This window comes from Lygodium microphyllum, chromosome 7 (assembly GCF_053477565.2).
Source record: "Lygodium microphyllum isolate KBCC chromosome 7, Lygodium_microphyllum_v1.1.10, whole genome shotgun sequence".
NCBI classification, from domain to species: Eukaryota; Viridiplantae; Streptophyta; class Polypodiopsida; order Schizaeales; family Lygodiaceae; genus Lygodium; species Lygodium microphyllum.
Genome location: NC_141141.1, coordinates 108,020,061 through 108,043,506, shown reverse-complemented (window position 1 = coordinate 108,043,506; position 23,446 = coordinate 108,020,061). Strand labels below are relative to the sequence as shown.

Sequence of the window (23,446 nt, the reverse complement as noted above, 5' to 3'; positions counted from 1 at the left end):
TCTAAAAATAATTAATTAATTAATCAATATCCTTTCTCAATATCACTACTCGCATTAATGGCTAATTAAATGTGCTATGCCAAGTTCTTATCTCATGTACCACCTAGTACATTTAAAGCATAACTCACTACCTTTTTTACTTATAACTTATTACCACTTCTACTTTTGGCACCAATTGATATCTCATGATCCTAGGTCCCACATTTTAAAATAATTAACTTGCATCTCAAATGTACAAGGCACATTGGCACATTTGATTACTAAGCATTAAAATTTTACATCCTCACAACATTCACCCCTTCAGTTTTCTGAAACACTAAGGCATATCGTAGCAGATTGGAGCACTTCCTATTTCAGACGGGATGAATCACATTATGTCAACCCTATGCAAGATTTAAAAACTGGCAGCCCATAGTAACCAAATCCCTAAAGAATGGACTCTCCATCAATGCTAGGATGCTCTTTGAAATCATTATATTCTGAGTTACTAGGCTCTCCAGCAGTTTAGTTCTATATAAAGGTTATGAAATTGAACAAGTGGGTTAAGCAACCCGGTCTTGATTGATTCAACCATGAGTATAAAAAGGAAAGTTTTCTTACTACCATGAAGCATGTATCCAATGAATTATGAATGGACCCACGATAGATTGTATCATCAATATCAGGCAATATGATGCTCGCAAAAAAGTGTCGAAGGATCAGCCACAACTCCATCACCTCCATAATGCATTACGCAACTTAGCTCTGTTACACTAGCCACCTTACCAGCTACTACAGGTACTAAAACCCTTCATTTTCAAGATGGAAACAATCAAAACTTTCCAAATCCTGTCAAGAAGGCCTTTAGACTTTGGATACTATCAAAATTTCCTTGCACTAGTTGGACATTCAGGCATCAATTTAGAGCAACTGCTATTCCTGTTGATACCATCTCACCGGGTTCACATGACGACCAAACCATACTTCAGGTCTGCTCTTTGTACCATGCTTAGTAACTGCAAGATGCGGATGGTATTTTGCTTGCATTAGTCTTGATGTGGATTGTATTTTGCATTAGTCTGTATTAGCCCATTTTCTACCTTGCTGGAGAAAGTTGATATATTTTTGAGAGTGTCATCAATGACAAAGTGCTGGACGTGAAAGATCAAAACTCAAAGTAGGCTTGGAGCACATATATTTCCTAGGATCTTTCTGCAAACATTCTCCAGATCCCAGCAAAAAGCACATTGACCATCTTAAAGAAACCAAAAGATACTACTTTCAAACCATTCATGCTGAAAGTCAGCCGACTGAAGCAGGCTCTTCTGCTTTACCTTCAACGGACTCTTTGGTCTCAACATCAAAAAACTCTTGCAATGCTATCATGTTGACAGGACACTGCTTTAAACCCTTTATGGCTTCAAGGGTTGCTGATGCTCCAGCTATTGTGGTTATGATAGGCACCTTGTATCCAAGTGCCATACGGCGAATCTGTCTCCCATCCTTTTGATCTAAAACATCACCAGAACTAGTAATAACAACTAGCTGAATCTGACCATTTGCAAGCATGTCTCCAGCATGTGGGCGACCTTCATGGAGCTTCAACACAGTCTCAACGTTTACCCCTTTTGATTTCAGAAAAATGGCAGTACCTGCAGTTGCAAGAATATTGAAACCCATGTCAACAAAACCCTGAGCAATAGGCAACACTTTTGATTTGGTCAGATCATTCATACTGATGAATACAGTTCCAGAAAGAGGCAGCTTCTGATTTGCTGCGATTTGTGCTTTGGCATAGGCCATAGCAAAATCATAATCAATTCCCATAACCTCTCCTGTGCTGCGCATTTCAGGACCAAGTAACACGTCACATCCTTGGAACTTATCGAAAGGGAGAACAGCTTCTTTCACTGAGACGTGATTTGGGATAATCTCCTCCGTAAAGCCTATATCATGGACTGATAAGCCAGACATGAGAAGAGCTGCATATTTTGCTAATGGCCGCCCAATCGCTTTTGACACAAACGGCACTGTTCGAGAAGCCCTAGGATTTGCCTCTAGAATATATACCTCGTCAGATGATGTTATAGCATACTGACAGTTCATCAACCCCAACACCTTTAATTTCCGGGCCAACTCTGAGGTCCATTTTCTAATAACATTCAGAGCTCGTGAACTCACTGTTGTGGTAGGTAAGGAACATGCCGAATCACCCGAGTGTACACCAGCTTGCTCAATATGCTCCATAATACCTCCAATAACAACATTACCATCTCCATCAGCCAGAGAGTCCACATCTATCTCACTAGCATCAGAGAGATACCTGTCCACAAGTACAGGCCTCTCAGGATCTACTTCTACGGCTGTATCAAGATATGATTTTAGTTTCTCGGCAGAGTACACAATCTCCATGGCACGTCCACCAAGGACATATGATGGTCGTACTACAACAGGAAATCCTACTTTGTCAGCAATAGAAAGAGCATCCTCCTCACTCCTTGCAATCCCACCAGGAGGTTGTTTGATCCCAAGCTCATCAAGAATCAAGTTGAATCTTTTTCTATCCTCAGCAGCATCAATGGAATCAGGAGATGTTCCCCAGATCTTAACCAACCCACTACCACTGGCAGCTTCAGGCTTGAACTCGTCCAGATAATTCTGTATAGGCACTGCTAACTTCAATGGTGTCTGCCCTCCAAATTGCATTATGATTCCATCTGGCTTCTCCAAATCAATAATATTCAGAACATCCTCAGTCGTAAGAGGCTCAAAGTAAAGCCTGTCACTCGTATCATAATCAGTAGAGACTGTTTCTGGGTTGGAATTCATCATGATTGTTTCGTATCCAGCACCCTAGGCATTGTAAAATTATCAAAATTAGAACCCAGCTTAGTGATGACTGAACACACAAAAAATGCATCACACGTACCACCAAGAAAGGTGATGAAGCATAATTATCTTTAAAACTGCTAAGTTGAATATTTGCAAAGTTACAAAGACCTATTTTAAAAAGTTATATTTCCCAAGTATACCTCTGCCATATAATGTATACCTGAAGAGCAAAACATGCATGGCAGCAGCAATAGTCAAACTCAATGCCCTGGCCAATGCGATTTGGACCACCTCCAAGTATGAGCACTTTCTTCTTGTTGTTTGGAAACGCCTCACATTCTTCATCATAGGAAGAGTACATATAGGGTGTATTGGCTTCAAACTCTGCAGCACATGTGTCAACACGCTTGTATGCAGGAAGCACACCAAAAGCTATACGGTGGGCCCTCACATCCCTTTCTGATGACCCAGTGGCATAAGCAATTTGCCTATCACTAAAACCTCTCCTTTTGAGCTCATAGAGATCTTCTTTGGTCAATTCAGTCAGATTTGTTTGAGATAGAAATCGTTCCACATCAAGTAGTTCACCTAATTGTGAGAGAAACCAAGGATCAATATAGGTCAAATCGTGCACTTCTTCTTGTGTCATCCCTTTCTTCATAGCTGCATATATTGCATACATCCTATCTGGATTTGGGACCCTTAAACTGTATTTTATTTGTTCCCATTCCCAGTCCAGCTCTTTCACTTTCTCACAACCCCATCCGTAATGACCAGTTTCCAAAGACCTTACAGCCTTTTGAAAAGATTCCTGAAATGTGCGCCCCATTGCCATCGCCTCACCAACAGATTTCATTTGGGTTGTTAGAACTGGTTGAGAGCCTGGAAATTTTTCAAATGCAAATCGAGGAATCTGCAGAAAAATACAATGTCAGAGCTGCTTCTGATAATAATCTGTTATATCACAAGTTTCAACATTGTTAGAACTGGTTGAGAGCCTCGAAACTTTTCAAATGCAAATCAAGGAATCTGCAGAAAAATACAATGTCAGAGCTGCTTCTAATAATAATCTGTTATATCACAAGTTTAGACACACGGGACGGGGGACGGGCAGACTACCAATACCAGGGAACCACAATGCATTTTTAACTGAAAAACAGTTTTCAGCTCATTAGATTGCCATATCATAAGAAGTAAATACATAAATAAACACATTTTAAGCTTTGGAACATCAATTCTCATTGAAATTTATCAAAATATCACATAATGAACATGAGACAAACAAATATGTACCAAATTGCAACGTCCACGGTTCAAATGGCAAATATAGTTGCTGCCCAAAAGTTCAAATCATATAGATTATGACAGGCGTATTACCAAAAAGTGGACATGTGTCATCAATAGTCGAGAGTCCAAAACTAGAGACAAAAAGTAAATAGTAACTTCTGAGAAAAGTCATGATGATAGGCAGCTAGGTTGCAGCCTGCCACAAAGCAATACACAAAATGATGACAAGAGCATCAATCATGACTAAGACCTCCAGGCTCAAGTCTCTAAAGCATCATCATCACTATCAAAATAAAATGCAGCAGTAGCATTGTTGTCTGAAGAGGATCAACATCCACAATACACTATTGGCCTCATGATCACAAGTCCGAGTAGCCGCCTCCATCACATGAGCATACTCCTCCCCCCTTCTCCACCACCCATTGTGCTATGACAATTTTTCATAGCATTCTAAAGTTAGCACTAACAGAGACAAAATCATTCACCTTTTCCACTCCAAGGCAATTCCTCTTCTTTGAGGTAATATGGTTGTAGAAGCTTCACGATTGCTCAAAACAAGAACTCACAGCATCACTTAAAAGTGCAGATAGCTGACTGCTGGAATTCTAGCCTTTCTAACCTAAAATTCCCCCACCATAGGACTGCTCCAACCTTCAACTGGTCCTCCTAAGCATCCCCACAGCCATATTCACAATGTGGACAGCCAACTAGTGCAATTCTAGCCCATCTAACCCAAAATCCTCCCACCACAAGGCTGACCCAACCTTGAAGTGGTCCTCCTATACATCCTCACAGCCATAAGAGCCTTGAAAGCACTTGTAGTCAAAAAGTTGAGCTAGGAACTTACACCTCAACATCATTTACTCGACTCAAGCCGAAACTCAAGGTCCAAAACAAAAGCTCTTGCATGTAAAGATGTGGTCTTTGCATTCCATCTCTCAGCACAAAGATCAAATATCTTATATTCCTCACACTCAAACACCAACTCTTCAAACTTTTCAATCATGTCCAAGGTCTAATACACTTTGTCAATACATGGTTGCATAGCAACAACAAGCCCCCATTGATGAAAAGTGGCTGGACACTTCCCCAATGGATGGATAAACTCGATTAGTCATGTAACTTCTCGAGTTCTTAAGAACATTAGTTGAAAGCCTCAATTGATGAAAAGTGGGTGGACACTTCCCTAATGGATCGATAAACCCAATTAGTCATGTAACTTCTGGAGTTCTTAAGAACATTAGTTGATAGACTAGACTCACAATAGAACTCATGATCAACTTGTTCTAGGGGAATGGTGTTGTTACAACTTTTGCCTTTGACACCCATCTTTTTCACAGGGTCCTTTGGCCTTCAACTGTGAAAAAGTAGCTTGCACCTCACATGTGCAACACATGTGCATCTTTTAATTGCACATTTGATTAATTCTTCGATCAAATGTCAATTAAATATAAGCAAAGCATCAAATTTTCACATCCTCGTAGCAATCTCCATACATCTAAGGATACAATCATTGTAGGTGATATTTCATCACTACCTATTTGTGGTGTTGACACCTTGCCTTGGTTGCCTAGCTATCCATCTTTGAGCTTCATCTTGTAAATCTTACATGTTTCAACCTTGGACTTCCCATTTGTTCATCATCCCTCCCACAAGTTCTAACCCATCAAATGGCTGTAAGCAGACTGCCTTGCTCAGGTATAATGCCCACCCTAATCAAAACACAAGGTGCTTGGACTGAACACAGGTCTGCAGCACTCTTATGAAGGTGCTTAGCTGGCTGGGTGATGATGATTCTTAAGACCATGGAAGTAGTTGCCACTTTCTATGAACAAAGAGTGAGTTGACTGTACGGAGTAAGTGGCCTCCAGCCCCAAAAGTACAATGCTCTCCAAGCTACTTATCCTACTAGTTGACCTAAATTGAATATTAGATTTGATCTAGCACCTTGCTACAAGGTAAATTTAGTATTCCCTTGACGATCTAATTGTTGGCTGGTTAGATTATTTTTCTGAGCAAGAAATAATTATTCAATTGATGTTCAGAATTAATATTTTGAAAATTCGTTTAATAATGCTCAAAATTGCTAGAAAATGAATTAGGAAGGCTGCCACTTGGCAAACCTGCCCATGCAAGTGAGAGAAGGATAGTTGGAGGCTAAGAGAGGAGAGTCATTCTAAGGGGGTGTAGCAACAAGAGGAGATGTTGCAGCCATCGCCAACCAGCAAGAGGTGATCCTAGTCAACCATTGCAGCCCAAACAGCAAGTGATAGCTACAAAAGGCCCTACACAAGCAATGCAACAATGTTCAACAAGGGATGACTGCATTTTTGGAGCATCCGGGTGTTAGTAGATTAGTCAGTTCATGGTTGAGTCAGCAAGTGATAGCTACAAAAGGCCCTACACAAGCAATGCAACAATGTTCAACAAGGGATGACTGCATTTTTGGAGCATCCGGGTGTTAGTAGATTAGTCAGTTCATGGTTGAGTCTGGACTTGTGGTTCAGCAGGCTGGAAACATATAGATTATTTAGGCATTTTATTTGTCAGTGTTTATGGGGATTTGGCATTATTTGCAGCCAGTAGGCCAGCATTTAATGCTTTAAATGCTGGCCGACCAATCATGTTTTTGGCATTTATTTGCCCTATTTATTGTCAGGCTCCCTCCTCATTCATTCATTCATCACTGGACAGTTCTTGGAGAGAGGGATGTAGGTGTCGGTGCCTCCACAGCCGGTGACTCACATTGTATCTGTATTATCTCATGTTTGGTATATGGATCCCATTTCCCGAGCATACATCTGAGTTCTCATCTGTATTGTGTTATCTCTTTCTTTTCCTTTGTCTTGTGTTCAGCAGTTTATTTCAGCACATGTTTATGCTTCCATTGCTTCACCACTCTTGACATGGTATCAATTTTCAGGATTTGTGTTTTTGCTGTGTTTTATTGCTGATTTCAGGACTGTTTTCCCCTTTGCTGATCAGGCGGCTGCTGCTCTAAACAGGCGACCTGTTTGACCTGCGTTTTCTGCAGATTTGCCATCGCCTGCTGTCCAACACCTCCTGCTGCCTGTGTTTTCATCATCAAGTTGCTGGCGACAGTACCCTACACCTGTTTATGCAGTGTGCAGCCTGCATTTTGCTGTTTTCAGCACTATTTTGGGTTGGGCAACTAGCAGAATGGACCGTTTTTGCTGCTGATTTTTTGACTTTGTGCAGCAGATTTTGGCTTCATTTGATCAGATTTTGGGTTATACTGTATGTGAACTCTTGTTTTTTGCAGTCTATGCTCGTGGTTTGGATGTGTTCCCTCTCCAAATACCGTATTTTCTCTACTTCTCTTCTAAAACCTCTACAGATGGCTGCTCCATGCACATCCACTGATGATACACTATATGGAGGTTCAGGTGAGGCTCTTGCAACTTCATAAAGGGGCTCGAAGACTAAGAAGTCGAAGGCCCAGTGTTACCACTATGGCAAGAAAGGTCATTTAAGAAAGGACTGCAAAGAGTTAGCGGCTTCCAGGAAGAAAAAGGAGCAGAATACGAAGCGGGATGCAGACTTCTTCGACGAGTCCTCATCTGCCTTAGATTCGATTTTGATCCTTCGGCCAAGGCGAAGTCCAAGGTGCGGAAGGGATCCTCTTCTTCCATTCGTAGAAAGGGCTTAGTGGCCCCTTCCTCAACTGCTTTCTAGTGGTGGTGATGAGGTCATCCCTCACAACTCTCCAGTGCCAGAGAGGGAGTATGAGAGGGTGGTGAGATGGGACAGCCGCACCTCATCTATATTTCTATACAGATGCACAGGATCCAAAGAGGAATATCCCTGACACATCAATCGAAGTCTGGCAGGTACAAATCCTAAAGCTGGGATTGACATCCACGTTCATGATGAGCCGGTTACTTGACAGAGAGCGGGTGGCTTTCGTCTGGAGCTCACATGAGGGGACACTTTGGGATGACCTCATCACCACCACTAGACCCATCAACTACAAGAGGATAGAGACTACCAGCCTTAGCACCTCTAGCAAGCACAAGTCTACGACGCGTGATCTTCTAGTCAAGCTGCCTTGTAGACATAAGACTGCGTGTAAGCGCATGTACATGACGTACATCCTGTAACAAAAAAGTATTGTCAATAGAGAACTGCACCCGTACATCCCCAATGCTAACAATAGCAAGCGACCTGTCATGACCCAAGCAGACTGAACTAGAGATGGTGCAGTAGGAATGGAACCACTCATGGCATGGTGTAACATGAAATGAAGCACCAAAATCCAAAAGCCAGTACTACACATACATAGAGTGAACCTCGATCAATGGCGTAGCATCACAAGAACTAGCTACAAGTATGTACTCCCCATCGGAGTCATCATTCTATATGAAATTTATCTCCTCGATTTTCACATTGGATTTCGTAGGCATAATGTTGCAATCAGAGGGCTTTTCATGTACTTTGTCTTTCCCCTTCTCTTTGCACCATTCATTGCGCAACTCATGACACTGTGGGTGTATGTGACCCTTCTTGCCGCAATGATGACATGTCACATTAGCATTTCTTCCACGAGACTTGTTGTGCGACTTACCACGCGACTTAGACTATGTGTGTAAAACTGACAGGAGTCGATGATGTCTGCGCCCGCAAAGCATTGGCCACTCCATCAAACTCTGAGGGGAGCTTGTAGAGGACCGTCCCGACGAGATGCACCTCGGAAAGAGCAGACTGCATGTGCCGAAGCTGGTCTTGTACCTGCGTAACACAAAGAAGAAAAGACTGAATAGTATCTTTCGGCTCAAACTTCATCTGCTGAAGCTGGCCATAAAGTGTGACTGCCCGCATGGTGGAAGGTGCCTCGTACATCTGCTGCAACTTCTGCTATACTTCAGGAGATGTCCTACAGGAGGTAACCACCGGTAAGACCGCTTTAGAAATACACCGAAGCAATGCCGAGTAAGCACGGGCATTGTCCGAGTCCCATGTGAGCACCGCTTCCTCATGGTTGTCCTCATCAAAGTCTTCAGAAAGAGGAAAAGGACGGAGAGGTTGAGGAATAGCTCCACAGACGATGTACCATAACCGGTTCTGCACAAACCAAGCTTTCATGATAGCACTCCATGTGAGATAATCAGGTCCATGTAACTTATCATTAGTGGAAGTGCATGGAGGAGCCATATGGAGAGGATAAGAAGAGAAGTAAAGAAGAGATGGAATTGAGAGAGGAAACACAGCCAAAACACAAGCACAGACTGCAGAAAATGAGAGTTCACCAAAATCTGATCAATAGAAGACAAAATCTACTGTAGAAAGTCAAAAAATCAGTCAAAAACTGCCAAAAACAACAAAAACGGCCTGAAGTAACAGTCATCCAAGCACGAGAGATGCTGAATCAGCAAAAACGCAGGCTGTAAACTGCAAAAAAACAGTTAGAAATCTGTCGCAAGCAACTGCTGATGGAAAACGCAGGCAGCAAGAGGTGCGTAGGCAGCAGGCGATGGCAAAACTGCAGAAAACGCAGGTCAAATAGGTCGCCTATATAGAGCAGCAGTCGCCTGATCAAAAAAGGGGAAAACAGTCTTGAAATCGGCAATAAAACACAGCAGAAACACAGATCCTGAAAACTGATACCATGTCAGAAGTGGAGCAGCGGTGGAAGCATAAACATGTGCTGAAATAAACTGCTAAAACACAAGACAAAAAGAGAAAAGAAAAGAACACGATACAGATGATAACTCAGATGTATGCACGGGAAATGGAATCCATATATCTGAACACGAGACAGTCGCATACAACAGTGAGTCACTGGCTGCGTGGGCACTGGTACTGGCTCCTCTCTCCACAGAGTCTGCAGATGGTGAAGATGATGCTGACTGAGGAGGAGCCACTGAGTATAAATAGGCTGAAAAGTGGGGAGCAATAAATGCTGGTCGGACAGCATTAATGCTGGCCGACTAGTGCATAAAATGCTCCACTGGCATAAAATGCCACACCAAAAAATACCTAAAATACCTAATAAAAATGCCCAACCCAAATCGAGCTCAGACATGTCAGAAGTGGAGCAGCGGTGGAAGCATAAACATGTGCTGAAATAAACTGCTAAAACACAAGACAAAAAGAGAAAAGAAAAGAACACGATACAGATGAGAACTCAGATGTATGCACGGGAAATGGAATCCATATATCTGAACACGAGACAGTCGCATACAACAGTGAGTCACTGGCTGCGTGGGCACTGGCACTGGCTCCTCTCTCCACAGAGTCTGCAGATGGTGAAGATGATACTGACTGAGGAGGAGCCAATGAGTATAAATAGGCTGAAAAGTGGGGAGCAATAAATGCTGGTCAGACAGCATTAATGCTGGCCGACTGGTGCATAAAATGCTCCACTGGCATAAAATGCCACACCAGAAAATACCTAAAATACCTAATAAAAATGCCCAGCCCAGATCAAGCTCAGACTCACACATGAGCTGGCTTCCACCGTTGCTCCACTTCTGACGGAAAATTCAATGGAAGACTGGACCACGTGCAATTCCTTGATATAGATGTTTAACCAAGTAGCATGATCCCCTCTCTAGATGAAAACCTGCTACTAGATATGCCTAAAGCATGCTAATGGGAGGGAAGAGTACTCAAACTAGTCATACCAAAGGTACAAAATGGGAAATGGATGAGCCACATCCCTGATCTAACCAAAAGATGATAATGAAAAAATATCGAAGGAATCAAAAAGCACTCATGCCAAAAAAAAGACATTAGGAAATAAAGAGCACCGAATAAGTATGCTAGCGATAAGGAAGGGTTGCTTAGAGAAGAGGGAAAAAAACCATTGCATAATGTAAAAGCTCTAATATATTGTGTATCCCTGAAAGAGCTCCTTGTGATCCTAGAAAATTGTCACAGGGACGTGAAATTTTGAGATACTTTAATCTTGCTAGTAACATTTGATTAAGTTACTAATCAAATATTTAGTGCATGTGATGCACATGGCAATTATTTCATGGTAACAAGCCAAGGACCTCGAAGATGTAATAAATGTTGAAGGCAAATTTGTGATAAGTTATGCCAGCTGGGCTTTGGTGGTCATTTGCTATCAAAGTTGCAAATGGCCTAGCCAATTAAATTATGGATGGGCACATTTAATTTTCGGCAAGGTTAGAAGGGATGAAATTGATTTTCTGAATTACATAATTCTGAATTTTTTTAAATAACTGGATAATGCTGAAAATTGGGTTCAAAAGGCTACCACCTAGCAAACATATCCATGCAAACTAAGAAAACGTTTTCAGGCCCCAGTTTCATCCATTCAAACAGTTTTCAGCCTGGGAGAGAGAGAGTAGGTGCTGTTGATCAAAATTCAAGCTTGTTTTCAGCAGTCGGAGGCCATAGACAATGGCCACAAGGCGAGGAGCTGCAAGTGATAGCATTTCTGGCATCAGGAGCTGCTGGCGACAAGCAACAGCAGATTTGGAGGCTCTAGGCAACACGTGACAGCATTTAATGCTGATCAGGGCAGGCTATTGGCAGATTTAGGGGTTTTCCCGCATGGAAAACTCTGAATTTCTCTCCCTCTAGCATTCTCACACCTTCTCCGATCAATTCTCAAAAGATCTCGGCATTTTCCAATCATTTGGAGCAAATCTCAGCCAAATTTGGTGGACAGTAAGAGAATTTCTGTTGTAAACCCTACATTTTTGCAGAAATTAGGATTAAGCAACCACCTTGAGACCCATGCTGTCAGTAGAAGGCATCATACACTGAATTCAGCACCTAAAATTTGTAAAACTATCAAGGAGTTCACATGCCAACCCATCCATTGTAAATTTGGGGCAGCATTTGGCCAATTGGGGTGCAATTAGAGCAAGTCCTAAGTGAAATTCAAAGGGGCAATTCGCCCAATTTGTGTGCTGATTGCATCTACAGCAAGGGTCTTTTGGATCAGTCAAGGAGATTATGAAATCTCGGCTTGTGCCCAATCCATTAGTCAATAAAGTTAAAGAAATACCAAAAGGGGGGGCCAAGTTTAGGGCCAATAGGGTGTCAACTGTCCAAGATTATTAAGGTAAAGTGTGCATTTAGGTTAATGTTTATTTTTTTATTACTATAGGAATAGAGGGTTTGAGGAAACCACCAAAGGAGATGGTGGGAGATGGGTTAGAAACATCTAACACAAACAATAACCAAATGGGAAGGCAAATGGCAAGATACCAAAGGAGGGCCTTGCATAAGAGAAGGGGAATAGAGCTAATGAAGCCCAAGCTTCTAAAGACTTGTTCAAAGTATGGCTCTTGAGGTAGCATCCTCAACAAAAATGGATTGCTTTGTAAAGACAACACATGTTCCAAGACAAGTAAGCCCATGGAAGATGTCATGGGGCCATGAAATTTTAAGATGCTTCAATCTTGCCGATAACATTTGATTAAGTTATTAATCAAATGTGCAAGGGTGTTTAGCACAATGATGCACATGGAAGTCATTTCATGGTAATAGACTAAGGACCTCGAAAATGCAGTGGGTGTCAAAGGCAAAAGTTGTGATAAGTTATATCAGTTGGGCTTTGGGGTTCAGTTGGTGTCGATTTTGACCCTTGAACAGTTATTTGGCCAATAAGAGCCAATGGTAGCACTAGGGACTAGCATTAGTTAATTAATTAATGTCAGTCTAAGAGTCAACACAGGTTGGGAACCACTCCAAGTTGCACATGGCCTGGCTAATTTAATTATGGATAGGCATATTAATTTTGGGCAAGGTCAAAAGGGCTGAAATTAATTTTCAGGATTATTTAATTCTGAAAATTAATTAAATGGCTAGATAATGCTGAAAATGTGTTTAGAAGATTGCCACTTGGCAAAAATACCCATGCAAACTAAGAAAACGTTTTTGGGGGCTGGATCTCGGCCATTCAAATAGTTTACAGCTTGAAGGGGAGAGAGAGAGAGAGAGAGAGGGAGGGAGGAAGGGAGCTACTGGTCCATTTTCTACTCAGAGAACGGCAATTTGCTACAAAAGACAACAATCTAGGGGCCTTAGCAAGCAAGGGATAGGAGGGAGACACCTTCCAAGGATTGGCAATAGCATTGCTAATCAAGTGACATCATTTTGGAGGCACCTAGCAGTAGGTGATTGCACTAAATGCAAGCTGGAGCAGGCATCATGTAGATTTTAGGGTTTTCTCGCAAAGAAAATCAAATTTCTCTCATCTTGGCTTTCTCTCTCCTTCTCCACTAATTTCTCAAAATTTATCTGCATTTCTTAGCCACTTGGAGTAGATCTTAGCCAAATTTGGTGGATAACACAAGGATTTCTACTGTAAACCCTAAATTTCTACAAAAATTAGGGTTTGACAACCACCTTGAGACCTATGCTGATGGGAGAAGGTATCGTACACTGAACTCAGCACTTGAAATTTGTGTAATTGTCAAGGAATTCAGATGCCAAGCCATTCATTGTAAATTGGGGCAACATTTAGTCAGTTTGTGGTTCCAATTGTGCAAATCATGGATGAAAAGTCAAGGGGCAAATAGCCGAATTGCTTGCTAATTGTTATTACAGTAAAGGGCTTTTGGAACAACAAAGGAGATTGTGGAATCTCAGGTTGTACTCATTCCATTAGCAATCAAAGTTAAGGAAATACCGAAAGGGGCGTCAATTTTGGGGCCAACAAGAAGTCCAATGTCCAATATTATTAAGGTAAATTGTGCATTCAGTTTATGCTCAACTATTAATTGTTGTAATTAAGTGCTTAATCAAGTTTTACCACCCTATGCAAAAAGAAAGGCTAGTTTCAGAAGACAACGAGATGAAAGGCAAGTTTCAAAACATGAAGGACTTTTGCTACAGAACCCAAAGGACAATCCTATAAAAGCAAAACATCATGATCACACCTCTAATAGACACTCATTGTGTGTCACTTATAGTGATCGTACACTTTTGGAAATGGAGATCCTACCCAATCACATCTCAAAGTCATGTGATGCATAACACCACTATCCACAAGCTAGAGCCTCTCTGAAGACAAGCTGAGAGGGGAATCCACTTGATGGATGTGAAGCAAAACTAATGTATATGTAATTCCAAAAGTAGAGGTGGATGTAGAAGTAGACTCCATCACTCCACACCAAGATGAAGATGAGGATACTTCTAGCACTTCTTCTAGAAATCCAAGGTATTCCCACATTGTGAACACTAGGAAAACCCTATACGCTTGTTCTCTTTGTCAAGATCAAAGAGTTTGAGGACAATTTCAATTGAGTTAGCTTCCCGTTCTTCTTCTTTTGTCCTTTCCTCAATGATGTGCCAACTACAAAGGCTCAACTAACAAATCCTACTTCTCTTGAGTCTTGATCCTGCCTCTTGAAGTCACACATCCTACTAAAAAACCATTAAAAACTCCTTCCATGAGATGGTATCCAAAATTATACAGATGATAAGATTGGTATTGAACACATTATATTTCAATGACAAAAGATCTCCAAAAGAGTCATAGCTAGGTCTTCCAAGGCAACGTGTTTACCTAGGGATACAAGCTCATTCTAAATCCCCTCCATATTTGTGATATGATCCTTAATGGTCAAGGAGTCTCTAATAGAAAGTTGTCATAGCTTCATTTGAGGGGTTATCCTATGGGCGAATATCTTGACTTAGTAAAGTGGATATAATTGGGTCCAAACCTCTAAGGTTTATGAATGTGTTTGAATGTGGATGAGGATAGAGAAACAATTGAGTGCATAAATTAAGTTGATACTATTAGGCTATTAGAAGACAAACAATCAGGCCCTACACACTGCAAAAGTGCATCAATGAGGGTGTCAAACTGATGGCAGAAGGTCTAACTAAGGAAGATACAAAGAATGATGCTAGCTAGAATGATGATCTATTCCGGATAAATGGAAGCATGGGTGTGGAACTACATAAAAATAGGCATAGGATGCATGAACCCACCAACTTAATACCAAGAGAATGGTGATGGTTGAAACTAGCCACACAACTACCCACATCGCCAAAATGAAATGCCCTCCACTTATCATAAGTGTGCATTGTGGACAACCTATGGTTATAAGTTGCAAATGCACTCTACTCTCCACCACCTCACACTAGAATAAGTGAAACCTTGAGACAATGACACTAGAATAAATGAAATTAAGAGGACTAACACACTAGAGTAAATGAAAGATTGAGACAATGAGAAACCTCCCATAGTCCTCATCTAACTCACGCTAAGGCTTTTGCTAGCACAATCAATCTCCAAGTACTTACATTTTTGCTACCAACTACTCAAAACATCACCCTTGGCCCCAAACCTCTTCCTCAATATCATCATTCTATTAGCAGAGTATTTGTCAGCTCATGTGTGAGTCTGAGCTTGATCTGGGCTGGGCATTTTTATTAGGTATTTTAGGTATTTTTCTAGTGTCGCATTTTATGCCATTGGGGCATTTTATGCACTAGTCGGCCAGCATTAAATGCTGTCCGACTAGCATTATTGCTCCCCACTTTTTCAGCCTATTTATACTCAGTGGCTCCTCCTCAGTCAGTCACTTCATCTTCACCATCTGCAGACTCTGTGGAGAGAGGAGCCAGTGCCAGTGCCCACGCAGCCAGTGACTCACTGTTGTATGCGACTGTCTCGTGTTCAGATATATGGATTCCATTTCCCGTGCATACATCTGAGTTCTCATCTGTATCGTGTTCTTTCTTTTCTCTTTTTGTCTTGTGTTTCAGCAGTTTATTTCAGCACATGTTTATGCTTCCACCGCTGCTCCACTTCTGACATAGTATCAGTTTTCAGGATTTGTGTTTCTGCTGTGTTTTATTGCTGATTTCAGGACTGTTTTGTACCCTTGCTGATCAGACGACTGCTGTCCCAGCCAGGCGACCTGTTTTGGGGCTGTTTTCAGCCTGCGTTTTTTGCAGTTTTGCCATCGCCTGCTGCCTCCGCACCCTCTGCTGCCTACGCACCCTCTGCTGCCTGCGTTTTTCATCTGCAGCTGCTGGCGACAGTTTTCTACCTGTTTTCTCCAGTTTACAGCCTGCGTTTTGCTGATTCAACATCTCTCGTGGCTGGGTGACTGTTCCTTCAGGCCGTTTTTGCTGTTTTTGGCAGTTTTTGACTGATTTTTTGACTTTCTGCAGCAGATTTTGTCTTCTATTGATCAGATTTTGGGTTCTATTGCATATGAACTCTCTTTTTCTGTAGTCTGTGCTTGTGTTTTGGCTGTGTTTCCTCTCTAAATTCCATCTCTTCTCTACTTCTCTTCTTATCCTCTCCATATGGCTCCTCCGTGCACTTCCACTGATGATAAGTTACATGGACTTGATTATCTCACATGGAGTGCTGTCATGAAAGCTTGGTTTGTGCAACTCGTTGAGACGGTCCTCTACAAGCTCCCCCCGGAGTTTGATGGAGTGGCCAATGCTTTGCGGGCGCAGACATCATCGACTCCTGTCAGTTTTACACATATGACCTCGATGCTTCTTGAGCAGGAGGCATCCTTGAGATTACAGGGGCGGCTTCCGGCACATTATGGAGGTGAGGCTTATGTAGCTTCAGAGAGGGGTGACGGGAAGAAGAAGTCGAAGGCCCAGTGTTACCACTGTGGCAAGAAGGGACATTTGCGGAAGGACTGCAAGAAGTTAGCGACTTCCAGGAAGAAGGAGCAGAAGACGAAGCGGGATGCTGACTCTACCGATGAGTCCTCTCCTTCATCAGACTCCGACTCCGATCCTCCGACCAAGGTGAAGTCCAAGGCGCGGAAGGGATCCTCTTCTTTGGATCGCGGGAAGGGCTTGGTGGCCCCTTTCTCGGCTGCTTTCTAGTGGTGGTGATGAGGTCATCCCTCACGACTCTCTTGTGCCAGAGAGGGAGTGTGAGCGGGTGTTCAGATGGGGCAGCCGCGCCTCATCTATATTTTTATACAGGTGCACAGGTTCCAGAGAGGGACGTCCCTGACGCATCGACTTCAGTCTGGCGGAATCAAATCCTGGAGCTGGGATTGACATCCAGGTTCATGATGAGCTGGTTATCTGACAGAGAGCGGGAGGCTTTCGTCTGGAGCTCACATGAGGGGACACTTTGGCGGTCTGGCCAAAGGCGGGGACTCCATGGTCACATATGTTCAGAGGCATTTTTGACAGGATGGTCTTGTATGCTACTGCGAGACATTGGTGATGGACACAGAGACATGCTATGATCTTCTCTATTTTCAGGTGTTTGGTACGATCGACATCGACATCAGGTTCTCTCCGAGGCACCTTGGTGGTGGCTTGATCACCCACTCCTTGGGTATCCATGGTTCTACTTGGTGGTTCTATGTTATATAGTTTCTGATCCCTTTTCATTGTACTATTGTATTGTATCAGATCACTCATGATCTGAGAGAGGGTGTTAGCAGAGTATTTGCCAGCTCATGTGTGAGTCTGAGCTTGATCTGGGCTCGGCATTTTTATTAGGTATTTTAGGTATTTTTCTAGTGTCGCATTTTATGCCATTGGGGCATTTTATGCACCAGTCGGCCAGCATTAAATGCTGTCCGACCAGCATTATTGCTCCCCACTTTTTCAGCCTATTTATACTCAGTGGCTCCTCCTCAGTCAGTCACTTCATCTTCACCATCTGCAGACTCTGTGGAGAGAGGAGCCAGTGCCAGTGCCCACGCAGCCAGTGACTCACTGTTGTATGCGACTGTCTCGTGTTCAGATATATGGATTCCATTTCCCGTGCATACATCTGAGTTCTCATCTGTATCGTGTTCTTTCTTTTCTCTTTTTGTCTTGTGTTTCAGCAGTTTATTTCAGCACATGTTTATACTTCCACCGCTGCTCCACTTCTGACACATTCGTGATTTTTCCCTTCACACAGGCTCTATACACGCAATAATACTCTCTAGCAATCTTCCTTGGCCCACTCCCACGAGAGACATGGTTGTTACACAACTTTACTCTTTAAGCACCCACATGTCTATACCTTCATTCATTTCATCATTGCATGGCTTTCTTTGCAAGCCTAGCATATCTTTGCATGGATCTTACACTCCTTGTTATGGATGGAGGTCTACACACATCAAATGCCATTGATGCTCCTAGAAGCATGGAAGGGTCAATGGCCACTTGCTCAAGTCTTGAAGCAAATAGAGCCTTCTACCCAACCACATAGTATAGAAGCTCTCTCCTCTTTTTAGGCATGGCACGGGGCAAGATTGCAACTCCAATCCCAACACATGCAATAAATGGATCCTAACTTTGTTTGCCCCACTCGAATACAAATAAGGGCATAGCTTGCATGACCAAGCACATGATTGGCCTCCACTCGTTGGGCAATTTGCACTTACCTCATCCCAATATGAACGTGTCGAAGCATCTACTTCTCAAGTCTCCTTGTACCACAACAAAGTGCCTCATAAAGAAGCCATGTGAATAGGAAGGTGAGAAAAACTTTGCAACATGAGATGAACTTTGAAGATTGAGATGGGATGTGAGTGAGAGAGAGAGGCTGCAGGTGAGCAAAGATAGGCAAGTGGAAAAGGGTGTGACAAATTGTGAGTAGACAACAAGCGTAATAGGCAGGCAAACAGCTGCAGAAACAAGAGAAGGAGAATGAGCACAAAAGGATCCATCCCTAACTTATTTGTCCCATCTTATCCCATCCCCAATAGCTTGTTCCATCTCTTGTACATGGGGATGGCACCCCCATACTAAGAATGTGTAAGAATGCATCCCTGCCAAATTTCGGAGTTCCCACCGTCCTATTCACCCAAGGTGGCGTTAATGTGTCCCAAGGGCCCAAGTTGGCCATTGCTTGTTCCTCCATCATGAATGTATATGGTGTAGAGGCAAAAATCATGGTTGCTGGTTGAATGGCAAAATTTCTGATCTCGTTTTCCATTCAAGCTTTTTTAAAGGTGAGAATCTACTGACTTCAGATATTGACTGGAAACATCTAACACTGGTTATTGTATGCAAAAGTGGCAATGAAGATGCATTGAACAACAACAACTGCAGGTGTGCTGAATGGAAAGAGCAAAAACTATGACTAACTGAAAAAAAGCTTGAAAGGAACTCCATTACAGACTCTACCAGTACTGAAATTCATGGCAATTCATAGCTCTCTAGAGTAGGTTTACTTCGCAGTTTGTAGCAATATGGTATAGTTCTCCTGACTGTTCAGAAGCATTCCTTTTTGGTGCTGTGTATGATTTAGTGCCCGTACTGCTGCATTAGCCCCATTGAATCGTACACATGCATAACCATGGAAAGCTACAAAGGGAGCATAGAAGTGTCATCCACCAAGAGTAATTATGATGCACAACTGCTGACACAAATTGTTCGGTTTTATTATAATTTACAAGATATTTGGAGGAACAACTTTTCCAACCATTGTGAATTGGAATCCAGCTTACTCACACTGTACAACTTCCATACTGAATCTTCAGGCTAATTTCTGGAACTGATCCAAATGTTTTCATGTGAGTAATTGGATTACTTTAGAGTAGGGTCTCAGAGGTCAGGTGGCTAGTTTGTTTGCCATACTTATTTGCAATTACAGTGAACAATCTGGTAATACAATGCCAAAATCTCCAATAAAAACCCTGTAAAACAGGATGCTAGAGCAAAAGCAGGGCACGTCACAAGCAAGTGAACCTTCGTGATTCTGTATAAACTAAGAGACTGACCAAGGCCCACCATTCAACGTCATAATGACTGAAGCACCTATGATACACTTAAGTGTGTCTACTTAGACTTGTAACACTGAAGCCTTTCAGATAAGGAGCCAGCCATCTACATAAGCTTATGTACTACAGGGTGGGCACTAGATGTGACCTCAGAAGAAACACCAACTTCGAGTGACAGCTATCCATCTCCAGAAACAGGAACTCCTATACAGCATGAATATCTAGCAACAACACAACATATAGAAAAAAAACAAGCTTACCAAACATGACTATCAAGTAACAGGACGCCACAGTTTTCATCTAGAATTATGCCTTGTACAGGCCGCTAATACTTTGCCCAGATTACAAACTTTGCGTGAGTATTTGAAAGTGCTTTGTTTGATCCCAGATCTAACTGGTCAGGTGTATACATATCATGGTGTCAAAACCTCCATCAGAATTGATACATTAGAAGAGACTACACACAAACTTGTAAATCTGGATCAACCAAGTCTGCTTTGCAGGAAAGAGTCACTGTCATGATTAGACAGTAGCATAAGAGTGGAGAAAACCATTTCATCCCTGTACCCTTCAAGCATTGAAACCATGGTGAGATACAAAATAGGTGGTCACGCTTAGGACCCCCTGCTAAGCAAAAAATCGATAATGTATGGATGGAAAAGTAATGCTCCACACAAGGCACAGAAGCTGCTTATAGAAGACTCCTAAAAGAACTTTACTCTTATTTGTGCAACCATGTTCAAGGATTACCTTAGTGACAACATAGTCAATTGATGGCTCAAAACTTGCAGGCGTCTTCTTCGTGATGTCATTGGGAATGAGGTCCAAGGTATATCCGACAGATAACTTTGCTGCCATTTTTGCAATGGGAAAACCTGTAGCCTTTGATGCTAGAGCTGACGATCTTGACACCCTAGGGTTCATCTCAATAACCATGACCTCGCCATCCTTTGGGTTTACAGCAAACTGCACATTAGAGCCCCCACATTCAACTCCAATCTCTCTCATGATTGCAACTGCTTGGTCTCTTAAGCGCTGATACTCCTTATCAGTCAAGGTCTGTGCAGGAGCAACTGTAATAGAATCTCCTGTATGGACTCCCATGGGATCAATATTTTCAATTGAGCAGATAATCACAACATTGTCTGCAAGATCCCTCATCACCTCCAGTTCATATTCTTTCCAACCTAGGAGTGATTTTTCCACCAAGACTTGTGAACAAAGACTGGCTGCCAAGCCTGACTTGCAGATTGTTTCAAACTCCTCTTTATTGTATGCTATCCCTCCACCAGTTCCTCCAAGTGTAAATGCAGGCCGAATGATTAGTGGATATTCTCCAATGCTCTCTGCTATCTTGAAACACTCATCGAGTGTATTTGCAATTCCAGATGGTGGAGACTTGACCCCTATTCGGTTCATTGCCTGCTTAAACAGATCCCTGTCCTCTGCTTTCTTTATGGTATCTAGCTTTGCTCCAATTAATTCTATGTCATACTTTCCAAGTACACCTCTTTCAGACAAAGCTACTGCAAGGTTCAAGGCAGTCTGGCCCCCCATTGTTGGGAGAACAGCATCTGGGCGCTCTTTTTCCAAGATTTTCTCAACCAGCTCAGGCGTCATCGGTGTTATGTAAGTCCGGTCTGCTATTTCTGGATCAGTCATTATCGTTGCTGGATTAGAATTTATTAGGACCACTTCGTATCCTTCCTCCTTTAAAGCCTTGCAGGCTTGCGTTCCTGAATAATCAAATTCACATGCTTGCCCGATGACAATAGGTCCGGCACCAAGGATGAGGATCTTTTTCAGGTCTGTTCTTTTCTGTCCTTTTAACCCCTGGGTCTTCAAGTCCCAGGCCAACAATGTTCCATCCTGTGCGACGGCATTCACATGTGATATTTCTGTGGCTTCCAAGATGCTATTGATTCTCCAGGTCCGATTTGCACAGTATGTTGAAACCCGTTTAAGATATAGGGACGACAAAAATGCAGAAAAAGCACGGCTAACATTTTTGTTGGCACTGCCACCTGCATTCTTCCAGCACGTGGTACGGCCCCAACAAGTGATATGGGAACCCCGAATTCTGGCTAAACTATCATTTTGCAGAAAATGGATAGGAAAATGGGAAATTCTCGTGCCGCCGACAAATTGAGACTGGGAATAGTAGCATGAAGATGCACATTGAGTGCCCGTGTGAGGATGGAGGGTTGTGGAAGGAAGGCAATAGCCCATGTCTATGCCCCTGACAAGCTTAACCTAATGCAGATGGGAGCAAGGTCGAAAGTTAGGATCTCCATTTGAATCAAACGACAAAAACGAGCAGCAATCATAAGACAAATGCCTTGTTCTCGAGTCGAGAGAGACGGCAAAAACTCACCAACCAAGAAAGAATGTCTTCTTGTGCTACAAACCCACCATGTCTGGCCTTCTTGTTCAGGCGACACGAGAGAGCCCAACTCCGATGCTGTACAGTTACCGCGAATGGCAGAGATCTCTGTTTCTGCTCTGTTTTTGTGTTTCTAGCTGATAGGCAGAAAGAGAGTCCTCTTGTTTTTTCCTGCTGGTTTGTGGAGCACCGAAAGGAATCGAAAGGATAGGAAGGAGGAAGGGCGAGGGGAAGCGATTATGGCGGCCAGAGATGCAAACAAGCTTTCTTTTTTCAGGTGAGCTTACCGGCAACCCCAATTAGGGTCTGCTTCCCCCTCAAAGACTCAACGCCCAAAAGTTTCCTGCCCTCGTGACAGTGCGCTCTCAAAATCTTCACACTGCGTGTGGTCACACGCATGCGCCTTGCGTTTTGCAGCCAGTGGCCAGCCGAGGTTCACTGGCACATTTTCCCATTTTGTGAAAAAAGGGCTGCTTTCCCAGGTTTTTACATGTGCAGCTTAAGATCAGTTTTTACTTATCTTTTTCCTCCCTTTTTCAAAATTTTACATTTTTTCTTTAGTTTTTTGCTTGATAATTAACGTTTACATTTAGCTTTCAACATCTAGCTTTTAGGTTATGATTGTGTGCCATCTCATTATTAGTTGTGACAATTGTTGCCATCGATTACAATTAAAAAAAGAGAGACACACACATTAGTCTCCCCTCCCTGTAAAATGCTTGGAGTTCTCCACTAGCCATGGCCTCCTTTTACACCCAACTTATCTTATACTCGGATTTGAATTTCACCTCCATTTCTAACCATGCTCATAATGATACGTGACTCCAATGAAGGTCAACTCAAAACGAGAACAACTACACAAAGAGTGTAGCAAGATGACTAGACTAAATTGGGGACTGTCAAATTACAATCTACATCATCTAGAGGGGTGTTTATAATACATACAAATCTTTTTTCTCCTTGTTTTTGTGAAAAATGCAATTCAACTCTCTCATCGAAAATTGACATGGACTTGCTTGCTTTTGCTTTGCTTCTTCGTGAAAATTATCATTCACCTCCTCTATTTGAAATTTGTCATGGATCTGCTTGCTTTTGCTTTGCTTCTTCATGATGGAGGCCATGCTCAAAGTAGACATCAAACAAATGGAGACATGAGTGGGAGATAGAGAGGTTCAATGTGATAGCACCAACATCGAGATTGTGATACTACTCTAAATGGGACCACCCTTTCATCTTGCTAATCACAAACCTTGCTCTTCAACATAGCCACATCGCAACCCTCCTAAATAAGGTGATGGTG

General features: G+C 42.4%; 1 protein-coding gene across 1 annotated transcript; it reads right to left on the bottom strand.

The window, feature by feature from the left end:
• Positions 1-251: 251 nt before the first annotated feature.
• On the bottom strand, positions 252-22,383 carry CARB (carbamoyl phosphate synthetase B). Its single transcript, XM_087681810.1, has 4 exons — positions 22,138-22,383; positions 20,514-22,016; positions 3,032-3,724; positions 252-2,832 (listed from the first exon to the last, which is right to left on the bottom strand). The coding sequence occupies exons 2-4, from the start codon at positions 21,990-21,992 to the stop codon at positions 1,282-1,284; spliced, it is 3,723 nt and encodes a 1,240-aa protein (XP_087537936.1). The 5' UTR covers positions 21,993-22,016; positions 22,138-22,383; the 3' UTR covers positions 252-1,281.
• Between the last annotated feature and the right edge of the window lie 1,063 nt (positions 22,384-23,446).